The sequence below is a fragment of the Micrasema longulum genome, unplaced genomic scaffold (genome assembly GCF_059751315.1).
Source record: "Micrasema longulum isolate JH-2025_06_02 unplaced genomic scaffold, ASM5975131v1 h1tg000916l, whole genome shotgun sequence".
NCBI lineage: Eukaryota > Metazoa > Arthropoda > Insecta > Trichoptera > Brachycentridae > Micrasema > Micrasema longulum.
This window is the reverse complement of record NW_028278107.1, coordinates 134,939-157,647: the sequence shown is the minus strand read 5'-3', so window position 1 is coordinate 157,647 and position 22,709 is coordinate 134,939. Positions and strand designations below refer to the sequence as shown.

General features: G+C 31.1%; 1 protein-coding gene across 1 annotated transcript; it reads left to right on the top strand.

Moving 5' to 3' along the window:
- Positions 1 to 2,229: 2,229 nt before the first annotated feature.
- Positions 2,230 to 16,913, top strand: LOC148278197 (circadian clock-controlled protein daywake-like). The gene is made up of 5 exons (XM_088231780.1): positions 2,230 to 2,388; positions 4,917 to 5,157; positions 13,045 to 13,175; positions 15,072 to 15,224; positions 16,293 to 16,913. Exons 1-5 carry the CDS (start codon positions 2,319 to 2,321, stop codon positions 16,442 to 16,444), a joined length of 747 nt encoding a protein of 248 aa, XP_088087906.1. The 5' UTR covers positions 2,230 to 2,318; the 3' UTR covers positions 16,445 to 16,913.
- Positions 16,914 to 22,709: the final 5,796 nt, after the last annotated feature.

Below are 22,709 nucleotides of genomic sequence, written 5' to 3'. Positions count from 1 at the left end.
AACCAGTTGTTGACGCAACTCTAATAGCAATGAAATATATACCTGTAACAATTAAATTATTTTTCCTAAAAGAATTTGCTATTTGGTAGAAATCTTGACAAACCTTACAAGTTCAAAACAAGTATCACTGGTTAGGGTGATTCAAATTCTAACTTTTTATTTTGCCAAGCAATATTAAATACCTTACTATTTGGTTTTTACAAAAAAATTTAATGATTTAAAAGTTTCAAATACTCATAATTTACTCCGTCTCCGGATAGATGAAAAATACAGTTACGTGTGTGAAATAGAGCAAGAATTCTGTCCGAGTGTTTTCGACTCGAACCTGCTCTCGGGTAAAAATCGAGTGAAGATAAGTCCGCGTCGTAGCTGACGCGTTCGCCTACCACGCTAAAGGTTTTGAATTCGATTCCTGTAAAATTTAACATGAAATATTGATTGTAATGGTTTTATACTGTATTATTTCTTTGTCCTAAAACTGGCACATGGAGAGCATATTACAGATTATGATTATACGCTAAATTTGCCCTCCGTGATGTAGTGGTCAAGACGCACGACTCGCGCATGAAAAGTTCCAGGTTAGATTACCGGTGAGAACACAAAAATTAAAATGTCATTTTTCTCAAGCCTGGGTGTTCTGTGATGTAATTCTCCCCTGTAGTTGGACCTCCTGGCCTGTTGTGGTGCATTTTTTTAATTATTTTTTTAATGGGCATAGTGCCCTATTCACCATATTGTGCTGGTAGGAACATAATTATGCTCAATTTCCCTCTCCATACCAAGGTCATTAAAGTATCGGGCTTTCAGGTATAGGGGGAATATTCTTACATCATTAGGTTTAACCAGTGATCTCCCGAAGATGCGGCTTCGTTTGTGATATTATGCATCATATTCACATATAATATTCAAAAATGTTTAGAAAAGTTCATTCTAGCAAGGAGTTTATTCAATTCGCAGATTCCGATTTAAACGATCACTTTACACTCTGCGTAACATGCACTATTCTGCCTTGAATTTGTGTTTTCCAAATCTCCACAAATTTCAAAATTTGCGATAAGTGTTAAGTTATGTTCGGTTTCACACGAACATAATTTTTCTCATAGGTGACCTCTGTAGTTTATTTGGAGAAGTTTCATTGCGATATTTTTTATTTAATACTTACTCTTACGCTTTATTTTGTCCACTCAGTTCGTTGGTCGATATACTAGTAGACTAAATCTTAGGCTAATATTCTAGAAATAAATGGATTCAAAATTTATATTTGAAGCACTAACTTTGTGGTTATTCATTAAATAAATAAAACAACTTTGTTTTTTACCACTATTTTTCTTTTACCGACCGGTTTCAAAGCAAACAAGCTTCTTCGTCAAGGTTTACGTAACAAGTTAATTAATTCCTATTTTATTTTCATCAAAGCAAGGTTGTTTTATTTATTTTATTAATTTAAAAATTGCTTATTCCTCAATTGTATAATATTTTTTACGTTTATTTTATATTTATCGGCCTTGTAGTGTCATAGTCAGTGCATTTGCCCACGATGCAAGTGGTCTCGGGTTCGATTCCCGACATGGTTGATTTGAAATATTTTTTAAAGGGGTGTTTTTACACTAGAATAGTATAATAGTGTTATAAATGTAGTCCCTAGACTGGCACCTGAAGCGTAAGACTGATCACTGTACCTTTATGTAATAAAAATGATCAAGATACCCTGTAATAGGTGTCCTAATGCAGTGCCCTGTACACCATTGGGTGCGGAAAGGGAATGATGATGATAAAATCTTACGAGGGTTAAATTCCAGTATTCATCTAGAATGATTTCGACATACTTCAAAAAATAAGTCAAGAATGAAATTTATTGAAATAGATACGAAAAAAAATTAAAAGGGAATATTTAAGTCTTATGTTTTACGGGCCTTGACCACCTTTTTGCTCTCCACAGAAATCACTTTCTAGAATGATTTAATAAATATGGATTTTTAAACACAAGCAGAATGGTGAATTTTACACAGTTTGACAAGCCGAAAGCCCCGTGAATGCATAGTTTCTCATACGTTCTTTTCAAAGAGTTTATTTATCTTCGATTATCTAGATATGTCAGTCAATCTTAAAAAACAAAAAGTATGTTTATATAAATTATGTAGACGTAGGTTAATTTTGAACACCCCTCTCAAATTTGGCGAGTTTTGCCTCCTTTTGGCATATACCTTACATAAATATGTGTTACCCTGAATTCCATTTCATTACCTCTCAGGACATGGTGATAGTTTACGTCCAATGATATTTCATTCTTAACAAAACTGTTTTTAAAAAAAATCAAAATGAGTGCAAAATATCTTCTCATCGCAGTGTTTTTAGTCATTCTAGTCAATGAAATAAATTGTGAATTACGTAAGTATATTTAAGAATTTAAATTCCGTAATATGAGAAAAAGTATGGATTTTCAAACATTGGCAGAATGTATTTTCAAACATTGGCAGAATATATTTTAATTGCGACAAATCCTCTCTTCCTTCTCAAAACAATTTTCAAATCTAAAGAAATTTGTTTATTATATTTTACAGTTGATAAAATATCTAATGATTTAGTTTCAACAGTTATAAAATTTTAATAATATACATAGATAGATACAAACATTTTTTTTTCCGTATCATCGTATTTTTTATTAAGAATACTTTTTTTATTACATTTTATTTTATTTTTCATATAGTTTAAATCATCGCCCGTGGCTTTATTTTATAAAAAAGTCAATAAACGTAATTGTAGATGCCAGCCCTTTTTAAGTATTTTCTTTTGCTTATTGGTTCTCTTATTGGTTATCTGTTTGTATTATAAAAAAAATATTTGAAAGAAATGTAAATTACGAAGAAAAAAAATCATTTGAACACTGTACAGTCTTTCTCAGAACAGGTTTTTCTTGTGAGAAGGACTCTTAAATTATTTTGTAAAAAAAATGTTTCAAATAGCATGATAATAAAAAATAAAAAAAAGTCATCGCCACCTCTCTTTCTGCACACTTTTTTTTACACTTTTGTATTTCAAAATTATTAGACAGCCGAGATTAATAAACCGGGTACTGAAACTATTCAATCAACTACCAGACAAAACTAAACAAAAGACTCAGACAACCTTTACTAAAGGTGTTAAAAATATTATAATTAACAATAGGATGGGAATTTCAAAACGAAAAAAATATTAAGTTGACTGAACGTTATCCATGGGGTAAATAAATAAATAAATTTCAAATATTTTATTTTTTTTTAACGAAGAAATACACTGATTCGAAGAATAACACTTTTTCCGTGTTATTGTGTCGTGTGTCGTAATAATTTAAATAATATCAATGTGTATCTGAACATTTCCAACTTTGAAATCTTAGAATTTAAACTGGGTTTGTACCTATATATAATTGCATTAAAATTTAAAATAAAATATACATGTATTTTATCGTTTCCCACTATGTATAGATAAAACAATTCTTTTGTATCGTAATAGAGAGGGACGATTTACAATGATGTCTTTTCAATGATAAATATTTCTAAAATGATAAAATATACAGTATATTCAATTAGTACCTTAAAAAAATATGTTCATATTATTTTCATTTACGCCATGGATAAATATTTATTTATTTATTTAGTTAAAGACAGTTTATTCCACATTATTTGAGACATAAGTCCCAATTCCATGGCACTAAAAGTCCTGTGTTGAGTTGAGGCGAGCAATTAGTTGACATAGACATATGAGTATATCATCACAAATATTTTATAGGATCAGAAACACAACAAAAATAATGACAATAAAGAAAAAAAAGGCACTTCAATATGGTAAACAGTAAACTCAAACATTTGGAAAATCATTAAGGAGTTTCTCACTTAAGTCCCTCTCACTAAGGAAAATATGCACTAAGTAACCGTCTTGTGTTCCATTCAACTTAAGTTCCAGAACTCAACTTGTATTCAGTAAATATGAAGCAGCGTAAAAAAGCGCGACAAACAGCTTCGAATTCACAGTAAATTGGAATAGACAGTTAATCTTTTTAAAGTCTAGATTTAGGCTCTTCAGTGCAGAAGAGGAAACATCTAATCATATTTTATGTGAATATTTTGCTTTACACCATAAAAGACCTCATCCTCGGGGGACCGCTGGTTAAACCTAAGTGTGTTAAAGAGCTCGTTCTCTATCTAATATCCCAATACTTTACGGATCTGGGCTTGGAGGGGGAGATTTAGCAAAATGTAAACTCTCGCCTTCCACTCAGTAGCCAAGTTCTTTATAGACCTGGGCTTGGAGGGTGAGAACTTTTCACGAAGACCCGTAGCAATAGATTTTTACAGGTCGCAGTGACGTCAAGAGTTTGCATAGCACTGACCCCCACCATGAAGAATGAGAATAATTGTCTTTTTAAACTCTTTTACGAGTTTTGCAAGGCAATGCGCATTGTGGCAACGCGTCAGCAACAATGCTTATTATTCAAAACATTATTTCAATATATCGTTTTTTGAAGCACCATCTCTATTTAATTGTGAACGAAGCAGTGTTTCTAATTCTGTGAATACTTCTTAATCCAGGCTGATGAAAAGTAGAACCATGGACGAGTGTTTTTGACTCAATAGCTGCCTTATAAGTCCTTAATAATGAAATCGAGTGTGAATTCCGCCTCCTTCCGCGGTAAATGGAGCGTTCGCGTACCACCCATGGATGCCCTGGGTTCGATTCCTGGGAATACAAGGATGCAATATTTTATTGACCCTGGATTAATCTGAAGCGTAGGCTTGATCACTTTACGTACATGTAACAGTTAATCAATGTATGCTGCATTCGATTTAAAAATGGTATTCTATACGCACTATTGGGTGCTGAAAGAGAAATGGTGATGACAAGGCGGTGTTTTTATTTTTGTTTTAAATTTTCCACAGCTAGTTATATCAAGCCATGTTCAAGGTCAGATCCAAAATTAAACGAATGTGCCCTGAAAGTCGCCCAAGCATCGTCAAAAACCTTCTCTAAGGGAGACGCTTCTAGAGGAATACCAGCTCTTGATCCCATCCTCGTCAAGGAAATCAAGACCCTCGGAGGGACTGGATCTAACGACTTGAAGATTACACTCACGGATAATGTCCTCACGGGTCCTGGAGATTTGGTTGTAAAAAAGATTTCGTAAGTACATACTTATTGTTTAATTACTAAATTGATTGATAAAATAAAAATCAAGGATTTTGACTGCGTCATAAGCGATTAAGATTGTCTCAAGGGCAACGCTGATATTAAATATTACGGTTGTATAAACTAGTTTTTTTTAGTATTTTACACAAAAATGCATTTTTTCCACCAAAAAAATACATAAAACATAAACGGGTTGTGGTCCCGTTGTAGATTCCTGGACTTACAGATCTGTGGTTTGAAGTACAAATCCAGTTCTACTACAACTTTATACCTATGTTTAAGCTTATTTCGTTATTTTCGTTTTCTTATAAATATATCTCTGTTCAAACGCATGAAGAATGCAGTTCTGGGTAAAAAATAGAAGCAGAAACCTTGACTAGTGTTACAGGTAAAGGTCCTGAAAAAGACAATCGAGTGTAAATAAGTCCGCCGCGTTGTGTAGTGGTTGACACGTTGTCTACTCCCCTCGAGGTAGTGGGATTGATTCCTTGAATGGAGGACTCGATAAACGGATTTTAAAGGTTTTTTTAATTGCAATATTTAATTCTTCCTGGAGTGAAACCTGAAGCGTAAGACTAATCACCTTACCTTCATGTAGCAGATGATTGAACTCTGCCCCGTTTCGTTTTCCAATGCAGTGCCCTATGCAGAGTAAGTGAATTGGATCAGCCAGATGAATCTCACCATATATAATAAAGGTTTCAGCTCGTTTACTTCAAAAAACTCAACAGATGGAAGAGTTGAGGAAATGTGGATGTTCAAACACAGACATAATGGTGAATGTTACAAAGTGCGTAAAGTGGCCATTTAAACCAGCCGATGACAGGTCATAAGCCCTCAAAATGCCTAGACTTATTCTCTTCTCAAAAATGTTTCCCCTCTCTGGTGCAACAAATTTAGAAAAACAATTTATTTTACACTTTATTTACAAATAAGGGCGGGCATATTGTCTTACGGATATTTCTTCTTACCTACTCAAACCGTTCAATTTAAAAAAATTACAAAATCATGGACATATTTTTACAGAATCTTATAATTTTTTACAACAACTTAAAACGAAAATTAACTTAAAAATTTACACTTAACTATGAAGAGAGGTGAGAAGAGATAATAGAATGAAAAGAAAAGGGAAAAATGAACAACTCAAACATTCAGATATTGACATTTCAATGTTTTATTTTATTTTTATTTTTATTTTATTGAAATAAACGGCGCTTAGTGCCTTTCACATATTAGTTACAAATACAAATAAATATACATACATGTAAGCATAATTATAAGTAATACAGAGCATTTAAAACAATATTATTAATTTAGAAAGTCTAAGAAATATAAACTATATAAAAGAATAAAATATTACCAGTTATAGAATTATCGATAAAAAAGATAATTTGGTATTAGAAATACTTTGAACCAGTTAAAAAAATAACTAAGAAGACAATTTTGAATAACATTAAAAAATATATATATATGTATTATTATTGAAAACTAATATTTAGGTAAATAGTATATGTTTATGTATAAAAATATATAATATAAATAATATTTTAAGAAATATTTTTTACTTATAAATTAATTAAGAAAAGAAACGAAAAAAGAAAAAAAAATAATAAAGAAGTTTAAAACTAGTTTTGTTTTCAATGTAAATAAAGAAGAGGGGTCTCTAACATTAATGGGTAGATTATATTATTTATAAATATATACGTATATACGTATGTCAATGTTTTGTTTCATAATATAAATATTATAATATGCCTACAATATGTTCATCATTATCTCAAATTGAACGGTTCGGGTAAGTAAGAAGAAATGCCTATGAATGTAAACCTTATATATGTACATATTGTTTAAATGAATAACTAGAGATATTGGGCTCCCTTGACTCAATACGATTTACCAACTTGGTCCAAGTACCTACGTTGAAATATTGTAGTAAACCTCATTTTAAAAAAATACGTACACGTATACCACTCTGACCCTGGCAGGAATCAAACCCGTGACCAAAGGGGGAGTGTCCCAACCAGTACAGTCATGATGATCACTCTTGTACTCCAGGTGATACTTAAAGCACCTATTAATTAAACATTTCTGTACCTCAGAGGCAGACGGATGGAAATCTAAACGTCAAATGTTCAACAATAGCTAAAATAATCTACTTTCTTTAAGTGATTTCTAATAATTCAGAACATTAATTTGTATTTTCAGTATTTTAATACATTGGTTAATTCCTTATAAAACTTACATGTCTTTGAAATCAATTGACTTGATAATAAACTGGACACAATCAAATTCTGGATTTGCATCCGCCTGCCTCTGAGGTACACATTTATTTCACGAATATCTAGAGAATGGTAGTCATGTGCTAAACAAGCTATGTAAATTGGCAGTCGTTGTTTTAAATTGTAATCAATTCAGTTTTAAATGTTGAACCAGAAACTTCCTGTAACTACTTTGGTGTACAGAAGGTTAACCACTCAGTCGTTTTTCTTCCGCATAATTCATATGGGAGACTACTTTACTTTCGCATTTCTTCTGTCGTTGCATTCTCATACAAAAATGAACTTTTGAAAAAATGAAAACCCGGTGAAATTACAAAATTTAAAAAAAACGAGATATTAATTATTGTTGGCTTTGTTGCAAACTTGGCAACCTCTACTTGAATATTGCAAAGTTGGTAATTGAAAAAATAAAATTTATTATTCCACTTCTGGTTTTTGATGCTTAAATCGTCACTGCTTACGTATAAAATATTAACAGATTATAATAAGAAATTTAAGTTTTAAAAAAAGTTGAGGTTCAGTATTTTGTCAGTTTTTTGTGATTTGCTCAAAATAAATAAATATGGATTGTGCCGAGTTTGCAAGTAGTACCCTCACATGCAATCCTAATTCCTTCCACATTCATACATCTTGTCATACATGCCCTTCAAATGTCTGCTTTTAATATGACCTGACTTGAAATTTTGGTTTATCTGATCATGACACCACTTTCCTGGTCGTTTTCTGTTTTTATATCGGTTTTTCCATTCTTCCGTCATCCATTCGTTCTATATGACCAAACCATCTAAGGAACTCTTTATTGGCTATATCAATAATTACACCTGTCTCAGATTATCACTCTAGTCTGATATCATCCGTAACCCTGTCATACTTTAATTTCCCACACATTTTTCTAAGATATGTATTTCGACCGCATTAACACTACTTTCAACAATACTCAGTCAGTTGCATCTTTCACATCCATACTAGTGTTGGGAATAAAACTCCGTAGTGCACTGCCAGTCTAGCTTCGATTAACATATACTTTTTTCAATTACTGTTTTTAGCGTGTCGTTCATTCTATTCCGCAAGACGTTGAAAGTTTAGAGACAAAACTTTTAAGTTTTTGTAGAACTTCTTTTTAATTTGAACCCTGGAGATTGTTTCTTCTTCTTCTTCTAATGATTCCTCTCCCCGATAGAGGTTGGAAATTATCGTTGCGATTCTTACTTTATTGGCAGCTGCCCTGAACAAGGACTGAGTGCTGCAATGGAACCAGTCGCGCGAGTTCTTAAGCCAAAAGATGCACCTTCTACTTGCACTGCGTCTTCCTTTAATCCTTCCCTGTAGAATGACTTGTAAAATTTTACATTTTTCGCCTTTTGTCACATGCCCAAAGTACTAAAGTTTTCTTTTCTTTATGGTCTTCAGTACCTAGGTTTTTTACATTTTCTAAACTTAATACGATCATTTTATTCGCCAAGAATATTTCATTCGTATTATATAGGTATGCATTCGTTGTACATTAAGTGAAACATTTTCAAATTAATGAAGTTGTGTTTGGTAATCTAGTTTAATTAAATGCATGGTAAACTGGAAACTCATAATGTCCGGATGTCGCAAAACTTATTAAGTATCCATTATTTAAGTTGGGTAAGACGTGTTTAAGATTTTAAACTTTAAGTGCACTCACAACTTGCAAACTTTGACTGCAGCATATTGTAAGAAAGAGAAATTATATTTAGACTGGATCCTTCTCATTAATCATTTGATATAAGTATTTCTCATGTATTATATTTAAGGTGGGTAATTGTTTGAATTGATAATATATATCTCAAATCGACAAAAACGTAGAAATAACATTTACTCCATATTTATGTTTAATTTTCTGAATGACTTAATTGATGAACAAGTGGCATTCGATGTTCCAATCCACCGGTTGCAAAATAATAATGTGCTGTTCCTTGACCAACACATCACAAACTATGGCTTGTACGCACCAATTTCCAGATTGTGTCGTATTGTAAACTCGAGACAGAATAAGGACTTTTTTGGTGTAAGTCTTTATAGATTTGAAAAATCACGAAGATAGACCGGATCTTGTCTTGAGGTAGTATTTTTTTTCATTTTTGTCAGAGCTTTAATTCTATGTAATTGTATTTTATTTGATTAGTACCTGTATTAATTATAAGATTTTTTTACTCTTGTTAGAATGGACTGCATAAGTCCGTCAATAAAAGTTTTTTTTTTAATAGTTAAAAAAAACACAATAATAAAAATATATTAATTTATCGTGCAAAGCACGCAAAGCGTAAGTAGTTTATTTTTTTTTAGGTGCCATAAAGTGTAATATAAAGTTTTAGAAAAAAAAAAAGTCCATTTTCTAAAAAAAATACACAATATCTGATGGGAGACTGCAGTACAATAAAATACGATTCTTGATTATGTCATCAGTTAGCACCTATATGCTGACGGGACGAATTTTCTACTCGTGCAAAATTCGTTTAAGAGGTGTCAAATTTTCTTAAATGTTTTACAATCCAATATTATGTAAATTACTCAACAATATCTGTTTATCTTAATTATTAAATAATCATAACTTTTTTTTATAATAAAACATTAACTTATCCTAAAATTGATTTCAAAAGAGAAGGAAAACATTTTTGAGAAGGGAATATAGAAGTCAAGGCGTTTACAGGGCTTATGACCTGTCATTGGCTGGTTTAAGTCACCACTTTACACACTGTGTAACATTCACCATTCTGCCCATGTTTATACGAATAACTCCCTAGGGAGGAAATCCAGCCAGTCTGCAAGCATTTGAACATACTCAAACATCATTCATTTATCCATGATTGTGATTTAGAGTTCGATTTCTGACAAGATAAAGCTTAAAATTCGGCATTGTTCTCTTTGTTACTAGTGTTAAAGTCAAGAAAAATATCCTTTCTTCGTCTTCTTCCACAGTCGAGTTCATGACTGAAGGTCAGGACTTCCAATGATTGTAACATGCATCAAATTTTTCGAAGCCTCTCTATCTCGAGCAAGTTGCAACGCGTCCACGAGGGTAGAATTAGCAGCCTACTTAACCTGATCGGTGCATCTTATAAGAAACCGATTCGTCGGTCTTCTTCGAAGCATCATCAGAACGGTGGTATCATATTGGTGGTGAGTGGTATGAATACTAATAGCACGGACTGTTGAGATGATGGACATCGTAAATGTGCGTAAAATTCTGGGATAATGGAGAAACCTGGGGAATCAGGTCAAATGTAAAGAAACGGAATATACATAAAGTTCCTAAGGTCCCAGAAAACATCAGACTAAGCAGCCTAAGATGGGCTGGACATGTGCAGAGAATGCCATCTCTCAACATGTCACTCAAAAATCTTTGATGGGTACACAGGAGACATAAGAAAGGTCGCTTAACCAAGGCTGCGATGGGCAGATGACATAAAAAGGATTGATCCCAAGTACTAGACCTATCTAACAGAAGAATTGCAGTAATAGAAGAAGGAGTTGGAAGCAAATGTTGATATGGGCAAAAATTCGATATATTCCATTGAAGAAGAAAAAAAATTGCAACATGAAGTTTGAAACAATTTTATAACAATACGTTCAATTTTCTTTTCTCAGACTGACACATTGCACTGAACGCGTAAAACTGATCGTCGTGACTTTATGTAATGTATTATCAAAATACGATGCAGTTGATAACCAATGCAGTGTCTTAGGCATGGTTACGTACGAAATAGGATAAGGTATAAAAAACTAAATAAAAACACCATTTTACAATATTTTTAGTACGTCTTAATCTTTCTTGACTGGATTAACTCTAACAGGAAGATTCTTTAGCTCTATTGAAACATCTACAATCTTCAATGAAATTAGTAGGTGTTTCAATGGAGCTAAAGATTTGTTTTTTTAAATAATATGAAAAAATGCTAAATTTGTAAGACTTGGCAGAATAATGCATGTTACACATTATGTAAAGTAATTCATTAAGAACCATTGTTTGACTCAAACGGTAACTTAATTAATTTATTTATTTATGGGTTTATTTAGTCCATTTAACATAGTTAACGAGCAATCTTCAAAATGAAATAATTTATAAATAATACAAATTGTTAAAAATATTTTTTTTAATGTTTCGCTTTTTTGTTGATCTATGGTGCATTCAAATCTTTGATTACCTATGTTTAAGTGTACGTGACAGTAAGTTTTCAAATAACATATGCGGGTAAATAAGTGAGCGACTCACACAGCAAATTTATTTTTATGGGTTTTGACGAGCGCGGGCGTTCAGATGCACAGTATATTTTTCAGAGCTATTATACCGTATGTCGTTCGTTATACACCCATCCTGATGATGAACTCTGTAATGCGATTCGAAACACATTAATGTTAGCCGACCGCATTGTACACGTGTGTGTGATCGATGGTTCTTTTTCAGAAACAGGTTCCAATAATAGTCCTTAAAATAAAAATAGTACGTAAATATTTTGAAAATATCAGTAAAAATAACCTTTCTACGCTATAGAGGAGAACTGAGGTCATCAAAACACATGATATATTTATTTGTTTACATTTTTTAAACAGTTATTTTTTATCATTGGTCCTTGACCATAACCCTTGTCAAAATGTAGGCAAAAATAAAACAAAACTGGCTTATTATTGGTTCTTTCAGATTTTAGTTACAGATATATCAAACCAAAATGTCATTTTTCTATAATCGATTATTTTCTCAAAATGTTTTATATTTAACTCATTCTAGTGAAATAAATAACTTTATTGCTATTCGTGTCAACCATGTCAGGAATCGAACTCGAGACCTCTTGTATGGTAGGCAAACACTCTTATCACTTTACCACTAGTCTTTAACACAAGTCCACATAGTAAATAAGTCTTGAAATATCCGTCTTATTTATTTCAATGATGATGTATTTTTTGTAATCTTTAAATGAACATTTTTACATCCAAATAAGAAAGTAAAATTTGTATAAATATGTTGGGTTTGATACAAAAAAAAATATCTTCCCCGTGCGAAGAATAATTATACGAATGAGAGTGATGCTAGTACTACAATAAATCTGTTTTACCATATAAGAAAATGCACGAGAATAGAACTTATAACAAGGAAGACAGAGACGCTGTTCTGTGGCTGGTGTTTGTGTGAAAGAGATAAAAAGAAAATAAAAAAACTTCATTCAATCAGTCGGTTATTGGCAGTAAGCGGGAATGCACGCAGTTATACGACCACCGCATTTATGATTTGTCCCTATGTTTTAATTAGGTCTTTTGCTTGAGGTTACGCGATGTTACATCAACGCGTCTTAAAGAATTTTGTAGCACAGCTTTTTAAGAGTTAACACGGCATTTTTACACTGGAATGTTTCATAGTCCTTAAACTGGCATCAAAATCCTTTTATCCTATTTGAGTAAATTATCACTCAGGGAAACATAAAATATAACAGTTACATCTTACAATAAATAATCAAACAGTTATATTGTAACCACATTGGAATTATTGTTAACGGTTAACTATGGTGTTCTCATTTAATTTTTCACAAAATCTCCAAACATGCTCATATTTAAGAATTATAATTGTTTAATCTCGTTTAAGGATTGATTTGAAGAAAAAGAAAGTGACTGTAAACCTATTTGGAGATATTTTACTGGAGGCTAAATACGTAATGTCAGGAAGAATCCTCATTATTCCTTTGGATGGAAAAGGCAATGCTCGTATCAATTTAAGTAAGTATTCCTGTAAATTACTGTGAAGGCCTGGATCCTTTAATGATCCAGGCGCAATTGATCATTTTTTATATGTTCGATAGTTAATAAGTAAAAACTCTCATCTTTTTATGTTAATTATATTTGATGTTCAAGTTCAATGTAATAACAGTACAATGACGTGTGACTCACAGGGCAGGCAAAACCCGAATGATAGAACCGGCCGCTTTGCGCATTACAATGTTGGTGCCTCTACACCAACATAATTACAATGCATTGACACTATAATTACCACTGCAATTATTTACCTCCTTACACAAAAATAGCAGCACATGCCTAGACTTGTACAAATCATAATTTAATTATTTTTACTAAACCGAGTATCGAATTAGAAACGATATCGCGTATGTAAAACACCCAAGCGATTAAATTACAATACCGCCATTGATTTTTTTTATTTATGAAAGTACACCTCAAATAAGATTTTTAAAAACCAGAGTGAAAAGTAATTTGGGGAAATATGTAGATATCAAACAATAGTACATTGGTAATTTACAATCGTGTATAGTAAATACATGACGTGTAAACCCACGAACGAGAAGTAGGAAAGTGAGTGCAAAATACTCTCTAGGTAACTCCCAAATAATCCAATTGCTCACTGCATTTCTGATTATTTCTTTGTTTCAAAATCTAAGACTGATGATGTTTAGACAAGCTGAAGACGCTCCTATGTACCTGCTTGAAAAGTTTTAACGCTTATCAGTTCATGGTTTACCTCTTCGTTCTAATTCACAAGGCACTCTCTTAATACCCAACCACAATTCCTCTTTCTTCTCTAACTCATAAAGTGTCCATGCGGCTCGACTGTGGAATCATCTCCCATCCACCATCAAAGATGTTACTACATTATCTCTGTTTAAATCACGTCTGAAGAAACATCTCCTTTCTCTTCCTTAATCTCTCCTCCTTTCCTTTTTCCTCTTTCCTCTTTTTTCCTTTTTCCCATTGAGTAATAGTTTTGATTTAAGGTAATTTATAAACAAATACGTTTATTTCTATTTTCATATATTTTTTACTTTTTAATCTTTTTTTTTTTTCTTTTGGATATGTTCTGTAACTTGAATTATAAAAATAAAACTTTACTTTATTGGTTGGTTGGAAGAAATTGCCATTTGGCAATAAGCCTGCCAACATTATGTACAAAAAGTTAAATAAATAAAAAGAATGTTTGTTTCAAATTCAAAACAGGGAAAAAAGTTCTATTCTGAATATTTAAGCTTTCAATTGAAGGTTAAACTCTTTTTTGACAATCATTTGACCGTAGAAAATTAAAGGTTTTAGAGATTATTTGCCAAAATATGCTCAAGAAAGTAAAATTGCAGAAAGTTTTCATTCGAAAATCAATTATTTTGATTTATATAATTTTGTTCAGGATATGCAAATAAATAAAGAATGTTCCAAGCAAAATGTTTATCCAATAAATTATTAAGAGTTATCAATGGAACTTTTGTTCAGTTTTAAGTTAAATTGTAACTTTTTTTTTTTCAATCTAATCATATCATAACATATCATTGATTTAGTCATGTCGGATAATAATAGACGCTGGACAAACAAACAATGAAAGTCTGATTCATTAAAATTATTACCAGTGTGACAAGAAAGTATCGATCATGATACATAAAAATAATGGAATGTAAAATTGTTAGTGGAGACTAATAAATTAGTCTTAAAATAGGCCTTAATCAAGACTGTCATTGAGTAAACATATAAAAATTGAACTGATGTTTATTTACTTAATTTTATTTTTTTAACTGCGCGACTTTTGATAAAATGGTATTAAAAATGGCAAAATCATATGATTCCTTAGCTTTTTATCAAACTACAGCCTTATCTATATGTTTAATTTCTGTTTTTTAGGCAATATAAAGCTAACATACGCATTTGACTACGACCTGGTCAAAGGAAAAGATGGAGCCGAGTACTTCAAAATTAAACGTGATGACTTTATATACAATATTGGAAAAGCTCACTTTGACTTGCAAAATTTATTTAATGGAGACAAAATCCTTGGTAAGCGATTTCAAAGCGTTTTTTTAAAATTATTAATCATAAAATACTTTCTTATTTTTCGTATTTTTAGGTACCAACATGCTTTGTGTTTTTTTTCTGCTTTTTGTAATATTAACCCTGTATCTTTGTAATTTGTAAATACATTACTTTTTTTTAGTAAATTGTATTGTATTCTGAATAATTTTTTTTAAACTTAGTTTCCCACTCAAAAAACATTATTGTATGCTGTTTCAAATCGGGCACTGTTTCACCTTTTTGTTATTTAACAAATTTTTAATAACCATCATCATTCCCCTGTGCGCATTTGATAGTGTATAGGGCACTGCACTGGAACGCTAGATGAAACTTATCTCAAACATTCAGTAGTAAAAGGTAAGTTGATCATAAGTCCTCTCAACTTATCCAGATCTGTTCCATTTTATTGCGAAAACTAATTTTTGGTCTTTTTAAAGAGTTAAATCACGTTTTAAAAATACTATTTGTTCATAAAAGACTCGTGGTATTTAGAATTTACATTTGTTGATTTCAATCACAATATCACCGTCAGTGCACCTCAGTCAATATAATAAATCTATTCGTCAGCATCAATCAGATTTCCCCAATTTCGTCAGCGATATTAATGATGTTTAGCTTGTTAGTAGACTGGAGAATTTAGCCCAATCGGCCACCCCTTCACTGGCCATTCTATAACAGTTTATGCAGAGCAAACTTTTCACGACGTTTTGCAGTTCTAATAAAATATTGCACGATAAAACTACCTTTTAAAACAATATTACACATCCTTCCTGCCAAGGATCAAACCTGGAACCTCAAGTTTCTTTTTCTCTTCTTTTTCTCCTTCGATTCACTTCACTTGAAAAAGCTGTGCTACATTTCTTTTTTACTTCATCCTCTCACCTCAGTCTAGGTCTTCTTATCCTTCTTTTACCCTCTGGATGTACAGTCATGACTCTTAGTTACTCGCGCAAAAGATGCATATTACATAAGTACTCTCAACGAAATTTGTAAAATAATATCTGGTAATTTTCCAATTTTAATAATAATAATTTAACAATTTTGTTCTCCCAGGTGAAACAACAAACAGGCTTTTGAACGACCAATGGGAAGATGTTGTAGCGGAACTGGCACCACCTATAGTCAAAGAAGTTCGAGTCGCAGCCAGAAATACTGTTCAGACTTTCCTTTCGCAACATTCCTTTGATGAACTGCTTCTTCCGTAGATCGAAGAATAAAAAAAACCTAGTTATATTTACTTTAAATTGTATTATTAATAATAATAACTCCTACGATTGTATCAACCACCTTTAATTATAATACATATTCAGAAAACGTGTTAATTGTTATACATAACTTTGCCGGTGCAGTTCATTTAATCAATAAATGGTTTGTATGAAATTTTTTTTATATGAAAAGCTGTCAGTTTATTTTTATACCCTGAAATTCAATTGAAAAATAGTTATTACAACGAACATAACAAATGTTGTTTCATTAGCTGTCATATAATTTGGTAAAATATTATGATTACCCGGTAAACACCAGAATGTTAATATTGAAAAATCTAAATTAACTGATTGATCAAAAACGTATACTGTTAATTTGTTTTTAATGTGTCTTGTCTCAATCGTATATTGATAAAATGTGTCCTTTTTAGTTATTAAAACGTGTAAACAAATAAACGATGTCTTAAAATTCAGCTGTTTTATTTCATTCTCTTCAAGCATCTTTGTCCTAATCCCGCCCGATCTACAATAACTTACTCTTCTTTAAAAAAATATTTAAAAAAAACTTCGATTATTGAAAAATATTTACGAGTAGGTACATGGAAATAACATTTTTATATGTATAAACTTATATGTATTTATTCAATATGTAATATATTTTCTTTAATAACTTTGTATACTTCGTAGAAATCTGTTATCAGTTCTGAGTTTATACACTATATCTGTTTGTTTACTATAAATACGAGTATGTACGTAAAACTGTTGATTTCCCAAATAAAATGAAATAAACAAAATTATCTCTGACCATGAGTTATTAATATTCCTATGTCACTAGTATATCGACAGCTTAAAGAACAAAGTCTTGCAGGGGGCTTTTTTCTGTATAAAATAAATTATAATATGATCATATTAATTGATATATCTTTGATGGATTAACAGCATAAGTGCATCTTTTGTTTATTTAACAATTTATATGAGCCTTGTGAATGCCTGCATTCGACTACTCAAAACAAAAATATACAAATCTTTGCCTATTAAACTTTGGTTTTAATAAAAATAAGTTTGCGCATTTTTGACATACTTTCAATGGCAAAAATAGCACAAAATGGTTTCAGTAATATACGTAGACTCCATCATCCATTGAGTGATACAAATAGTATAAGGTAGTTCTAGCAGTACAATAAGACTCATTTCTCTCCCATCTTTAATGGTTCAGGTAGTATTTCTGGAATATTTATGTTATTCGTACAAATTATTCGATCGTGGTTACAATTAAAATTATCTATAAATAATAACCCATTTTGCAGTTCTGTAGCTAAATAATTGGGATCATAATAACATTTTTTTGCACTTTGCACACAACGAATATTTGAAAATTTCAAACGACATTTGTTTGAAAATGCCCTAATAAGGCGAAACAATTGTCATGAAGTTTTTATTCTCATATGTTTATATTTGTAAAAATAAAATAAAGTGTTCAGTAGACTCAAATCAGTGTTTGATTTCTAATTATAAGTTTAAATATGGAGTTCTACAAAATAAACACCAAATCAATCAATAAAATTTTCTATTTGTACTACTTACGGCGTAATTCTTTAAAATATGAAAACTTTTAAGAAACGAAAAAAGTCATACCTTTTTTTTTATCCTTAGATTGCAATATCATGATGAGCATTTTATTGCCGCGACGCGCGTCGTTTCATTCTCAGGAAATGAAGTAAAAGGAAATAAAATTCATTAACAACCATAAATATAGAGACATCTGTCGGAAAAGTGTGAAACTAAATAAGAATTCAGTGAACGTTATTATTAAAATAACTTGCATAGAAGGAGGCTGTACAATGTACACGAGTATTAATTAAGAATAACAAAGATGCTGCTGGAAATTGAAACTTAACTCGACTTGGCATTATTTCATGTTGATATTTCAAGCATGAATAATAATAAGAATGCATCTTTGCCCAGAATCGTAAATAATTATAACACGTTTTTTGCGAAAATAGATAAATATTTCCTCACTTTAAACAAATCTAAAGAAAATGCCAGAACCCTAATTAAAAACAATAATTATAATTTAATCTAACTGTACCTTCCTAATATTTTTTTTTTTTGTACATTTTAATATTATAATTATTTTCTCTTGTTTGAAAGAAGAATCAAGGGAGGACTGATTACTCCGTATGGATCCGCCGGCGAAAAGATTTTTAAGTCCGAGTAAACAAAAAACTTTTTCTTTTATAATTTTATTATATCATTATTATTGTAATATTTTATTAATTTTTTACGTGTGGAATGATGCGGAGTGGCTATTTCTATGTACGATTTTTTTCTTCTTTTTTGACATTGTATTTAGTTATGTATAGAAAACTATAATTGGCCAATAATTTTGGTTTATTTGGAAATTTTTTTTTTTGTTGCAATGGCTATTGTTTTCTTTTAATAAATAAAATAAAATTAAAATAAAAAAAATACCAAAAATTTTGAATATCAATTTTGATTTGAGTGTTTATTAAAGGATTTTAAAAACAGCATTTTTATAAGTAGGTGTATATATATATATATATATATATATATATATTTAAATAAATACATTCAAGTTGATTTAATCTAATAGTCAAAACTAATAAATATCTTAATAGTCAAAATTAATAAATATCTTATTAGTCAAAATTACAATGATAAAGTTATATATTGAGAAATAATAAAAACAGGCACTTTTTAAAAACGTTGAGGTCGGGTTGGCACGAGTTAATGTCATCGCAGAGGAACAAAATTGTATATCATATATACATAACTCATAGTTGTTTTAAAATAATTAAGGGGTATGCATTAATTTGAGCTTTCGATTTTTCTTTTTCATATTGGTGATTTTGTACATAAAAGGTAACTTTAAACTACGTGAAAACACGGGACCGGAACACAACGCGTGGTTAGATAATCACGTGTTTATACGGCTCCGGGATACAAAGTGTTAATTCCATTTGAGTTTTATAACCCCAATATTAATGACAACATATGTATAGTTAAAATATTGTGTGAAGTTTATTATGTGCAATATTTAATTGAGTAATTTGGTTATTGAGGTATGCAATGTATACTCGTATTTGTCAATAATTACTAAATACCAACATGTAACAAGTGAACAAAGAGTACGAAATATTTTTGGCTGACTCATAATATTTTAATATATCTCACAGGCACAGTTAGTCAAAATTATTTTAGAAAAGTACTTAAAGCGGAATTTGTCCATAAAATGTTTTTATAAACATATAATGTTGAAGAGTGGACGAGGTGTGAAGAATACCTCCTAGAGGAGGAAAATTTAGAGTGGACTGTATTGTCGGGGAAGGAAGGTTGCGCAACTCCACTAACCTGCTGATGATGAGGCGTGACGTGTGCCGGAACCTGGCTGCTGAAGTTGGCGGTCGTGAGACGCTGGCACAGCGTGTATGGAGCGGCGGTTCAAATGGACGCTAACACAGCTCGCTTAATGAAATATTCGTTAAGTACTTCACTTGGTGGATGTTCGATTAGTACTGTTAATATGAACTTTTTTCGTCACTTACACGTGGAATTATTGTTGCGTGGAGTGCGCTAGAAAATGGGATGGTTGGGTAGGTGTATATAAATTTAGTTGAGAGTTGGTCTGAACAAATAATGTCCACGTTTCAGAATAATATTTATGTATGTGAATACAGATCATTGAGCCAGAGTTTGTTGTTTACCCTTCCAGGAGTAAGGGTAGTATGTAGGGCCTCCCAGGAAGCGTTTTTTTCATTTTATTAATATTAAAAAATAATACAAGAACAAGTTATGATACTCGAAGGAAATATAAAAAAACTTATTTGAGACAGTACATAAAAATATAAAAAATTGTGACAATACATACAGTTAATACAATCCAAAATAGTAAGAATCATAATGTTAGAAAAACCACAGTGTCATACACTATTTATATAAATTATATTCATAACTATCACCATCAAAAATATCTGACAGGCGCCGTGGCGTAGTTGGCTTGACGGCTAACTGCTGGCGTCGCGGTTTCGAGTCCCGCCAGTCGCAAGAGAAAAATTAAAAAAAAGATTTTTATTTCTCAATTAGTTTGGGTGTGTGGTGTATTTTTTATTACCTTCTTCCATATTCCATATTATCTCTATTACACATGCTGACAAGCCTCTAAATTTTTTTTAAAGGAATAACCCGCTTAGCGGGTTATTCCTTTTAAAAAAATAAATCATATTAATATTTGATACAAACAATCGAGACTAATTAATCAAGGACTTAAATTATACAATAAACCACCAGACAAAAATAAGAAAAATAATCTGATAAATCTTTCAAAGGGTGTAAAAAATATTACTATCAACCACAGAGTATGAAAGAAAAGATATGTTCTTTTTGTAAAATTAATGTAATAATTTAGTGTAATTTAATAATTTAGTTATTGAGAAACTGTTTAATTTTTTAAACAGTAACTGTAACTGCTACACTTTTAAAATAACCAAAACGGCCGTTTCTAGTATACAGTCTGGAACTTACGAAGTCTAAAAATCTCTCGATATAAGTATATTCTCTTCAGAATTTAATAACATTACAATTTTTTTAATGTTTCGGTTGTAAAACTAGCCCAATGTATGTATTACAAATCTTCTATCAATTACGCCATTTTATTATAACCTACATCACATATATACTTGTCATGTTCACACAATATAATTTGTAAAGGTACATATGTACACACACATACATACATACATAATACGTTATTTTTTTCTTTGATAAAACCAGCTCTTAAACATAAATATACAATGTTATGAATCAGTTTTGCAAACTTGATCTAAACTACTTATGAAAAAGTATTTGAATAATTAAAATTCAACAAAAAGGACCCTCATGCCGTTTCTCTGTAAGAGTAAGAAGAGTGGATAGAACATAGAGGATATTTATATGTTTTTTTAATATTTTTATTTCCTTTTTTAATTACTATTAAAAAAAAAAACCTTATAATCTTTTACATAATATTTTCTTTTCTCTTTATGTGACACAAAAATATTAAAACTGTATATATTATAGGAGCAAAAATTCATAAACATTTATTTTATACCCACAAACAGGCCATGCCTTTGTGGGATTTTTTATTTACCATTTTTACTGTTAATATTAATAATATCTCTGTTTTACCTTTTATGTATACTGTAAAAAAAAAAAAAAACAATTTTTTTTCATTCCCTTGTACAGAAGACGGTTCTGTGACATTGCTTTTAATTTATTTCCCAGTATTATATTTTTAGATTCGTTGCATACTTTTGTATTTCATATGAGCGTGATAATTAGTTATTGATGCCAAAATAAACTATACATAAAAACTTACCTACCTAAATAATAGCGTAATTCATAACCGTCTCTAAATCTTGCAAAAACATATTTCAATTATATAACTTGACTCCGCAATCTTAGCATTCTCCATTGTGTTGGTGAAACAGAATTAAAAATCTCACTTTTAAAAAAAAAAGTTTTTTGCAAATATCTCACTAACTCCTTCAAAGGAGATTTCTAAGTTTGCTTCAAATATCCTCGTATATTCAACATTTTATTCATTAAGATCCTCTTGCAGGAAAAAAATAAACAATCGTTGCGTTTTAATCAAAAATGTTAAAATAGGTTGCATGAAAAAAATAAGATAACTAACATGGTAAAAAAATCATGAATAAAATGCATAAACTAATTGAATTTTAAGTTTTATTTTTTGAAGTTGTTGGATCATTTTTGTAAAACAACGCTCATGCCGTATGAAGAACAAGTTCTAATTAGCGTCGCACATGTTATTACATAATAAACTAGACGGGTTCATACAATTAACCTGACATTGAATTCTTGTTTACTAAGTAGCGTCGATTGAACCTGAGTGAAGGAGTATAAATGAGTATATTATTAGGATAAACCGATATCTTTCCGAGTTCGGACCAACAATTTGTTATCCATGTAAATTCTGGGTCACCCAATATTATGAATATGGAAATAATTTTCCTTCCGCTTTAACCACGCTTGCCTCTTTACAAGACACCAGGGCCTCGATTATGATGGAAAGATAAAGACGGCATACCTTCATTTTGACGGTACAATTGAAGATAAATTCCCTCTAGTGATTATAAAGATACACTACCGACCCTCCCCTCCCCCACTTCAAGTTTTGGGTAGGTACATCTATTTGAATCAAGGGGAAGCGTACGTCACGGTACACATATTTACGCTCTAAAATGAC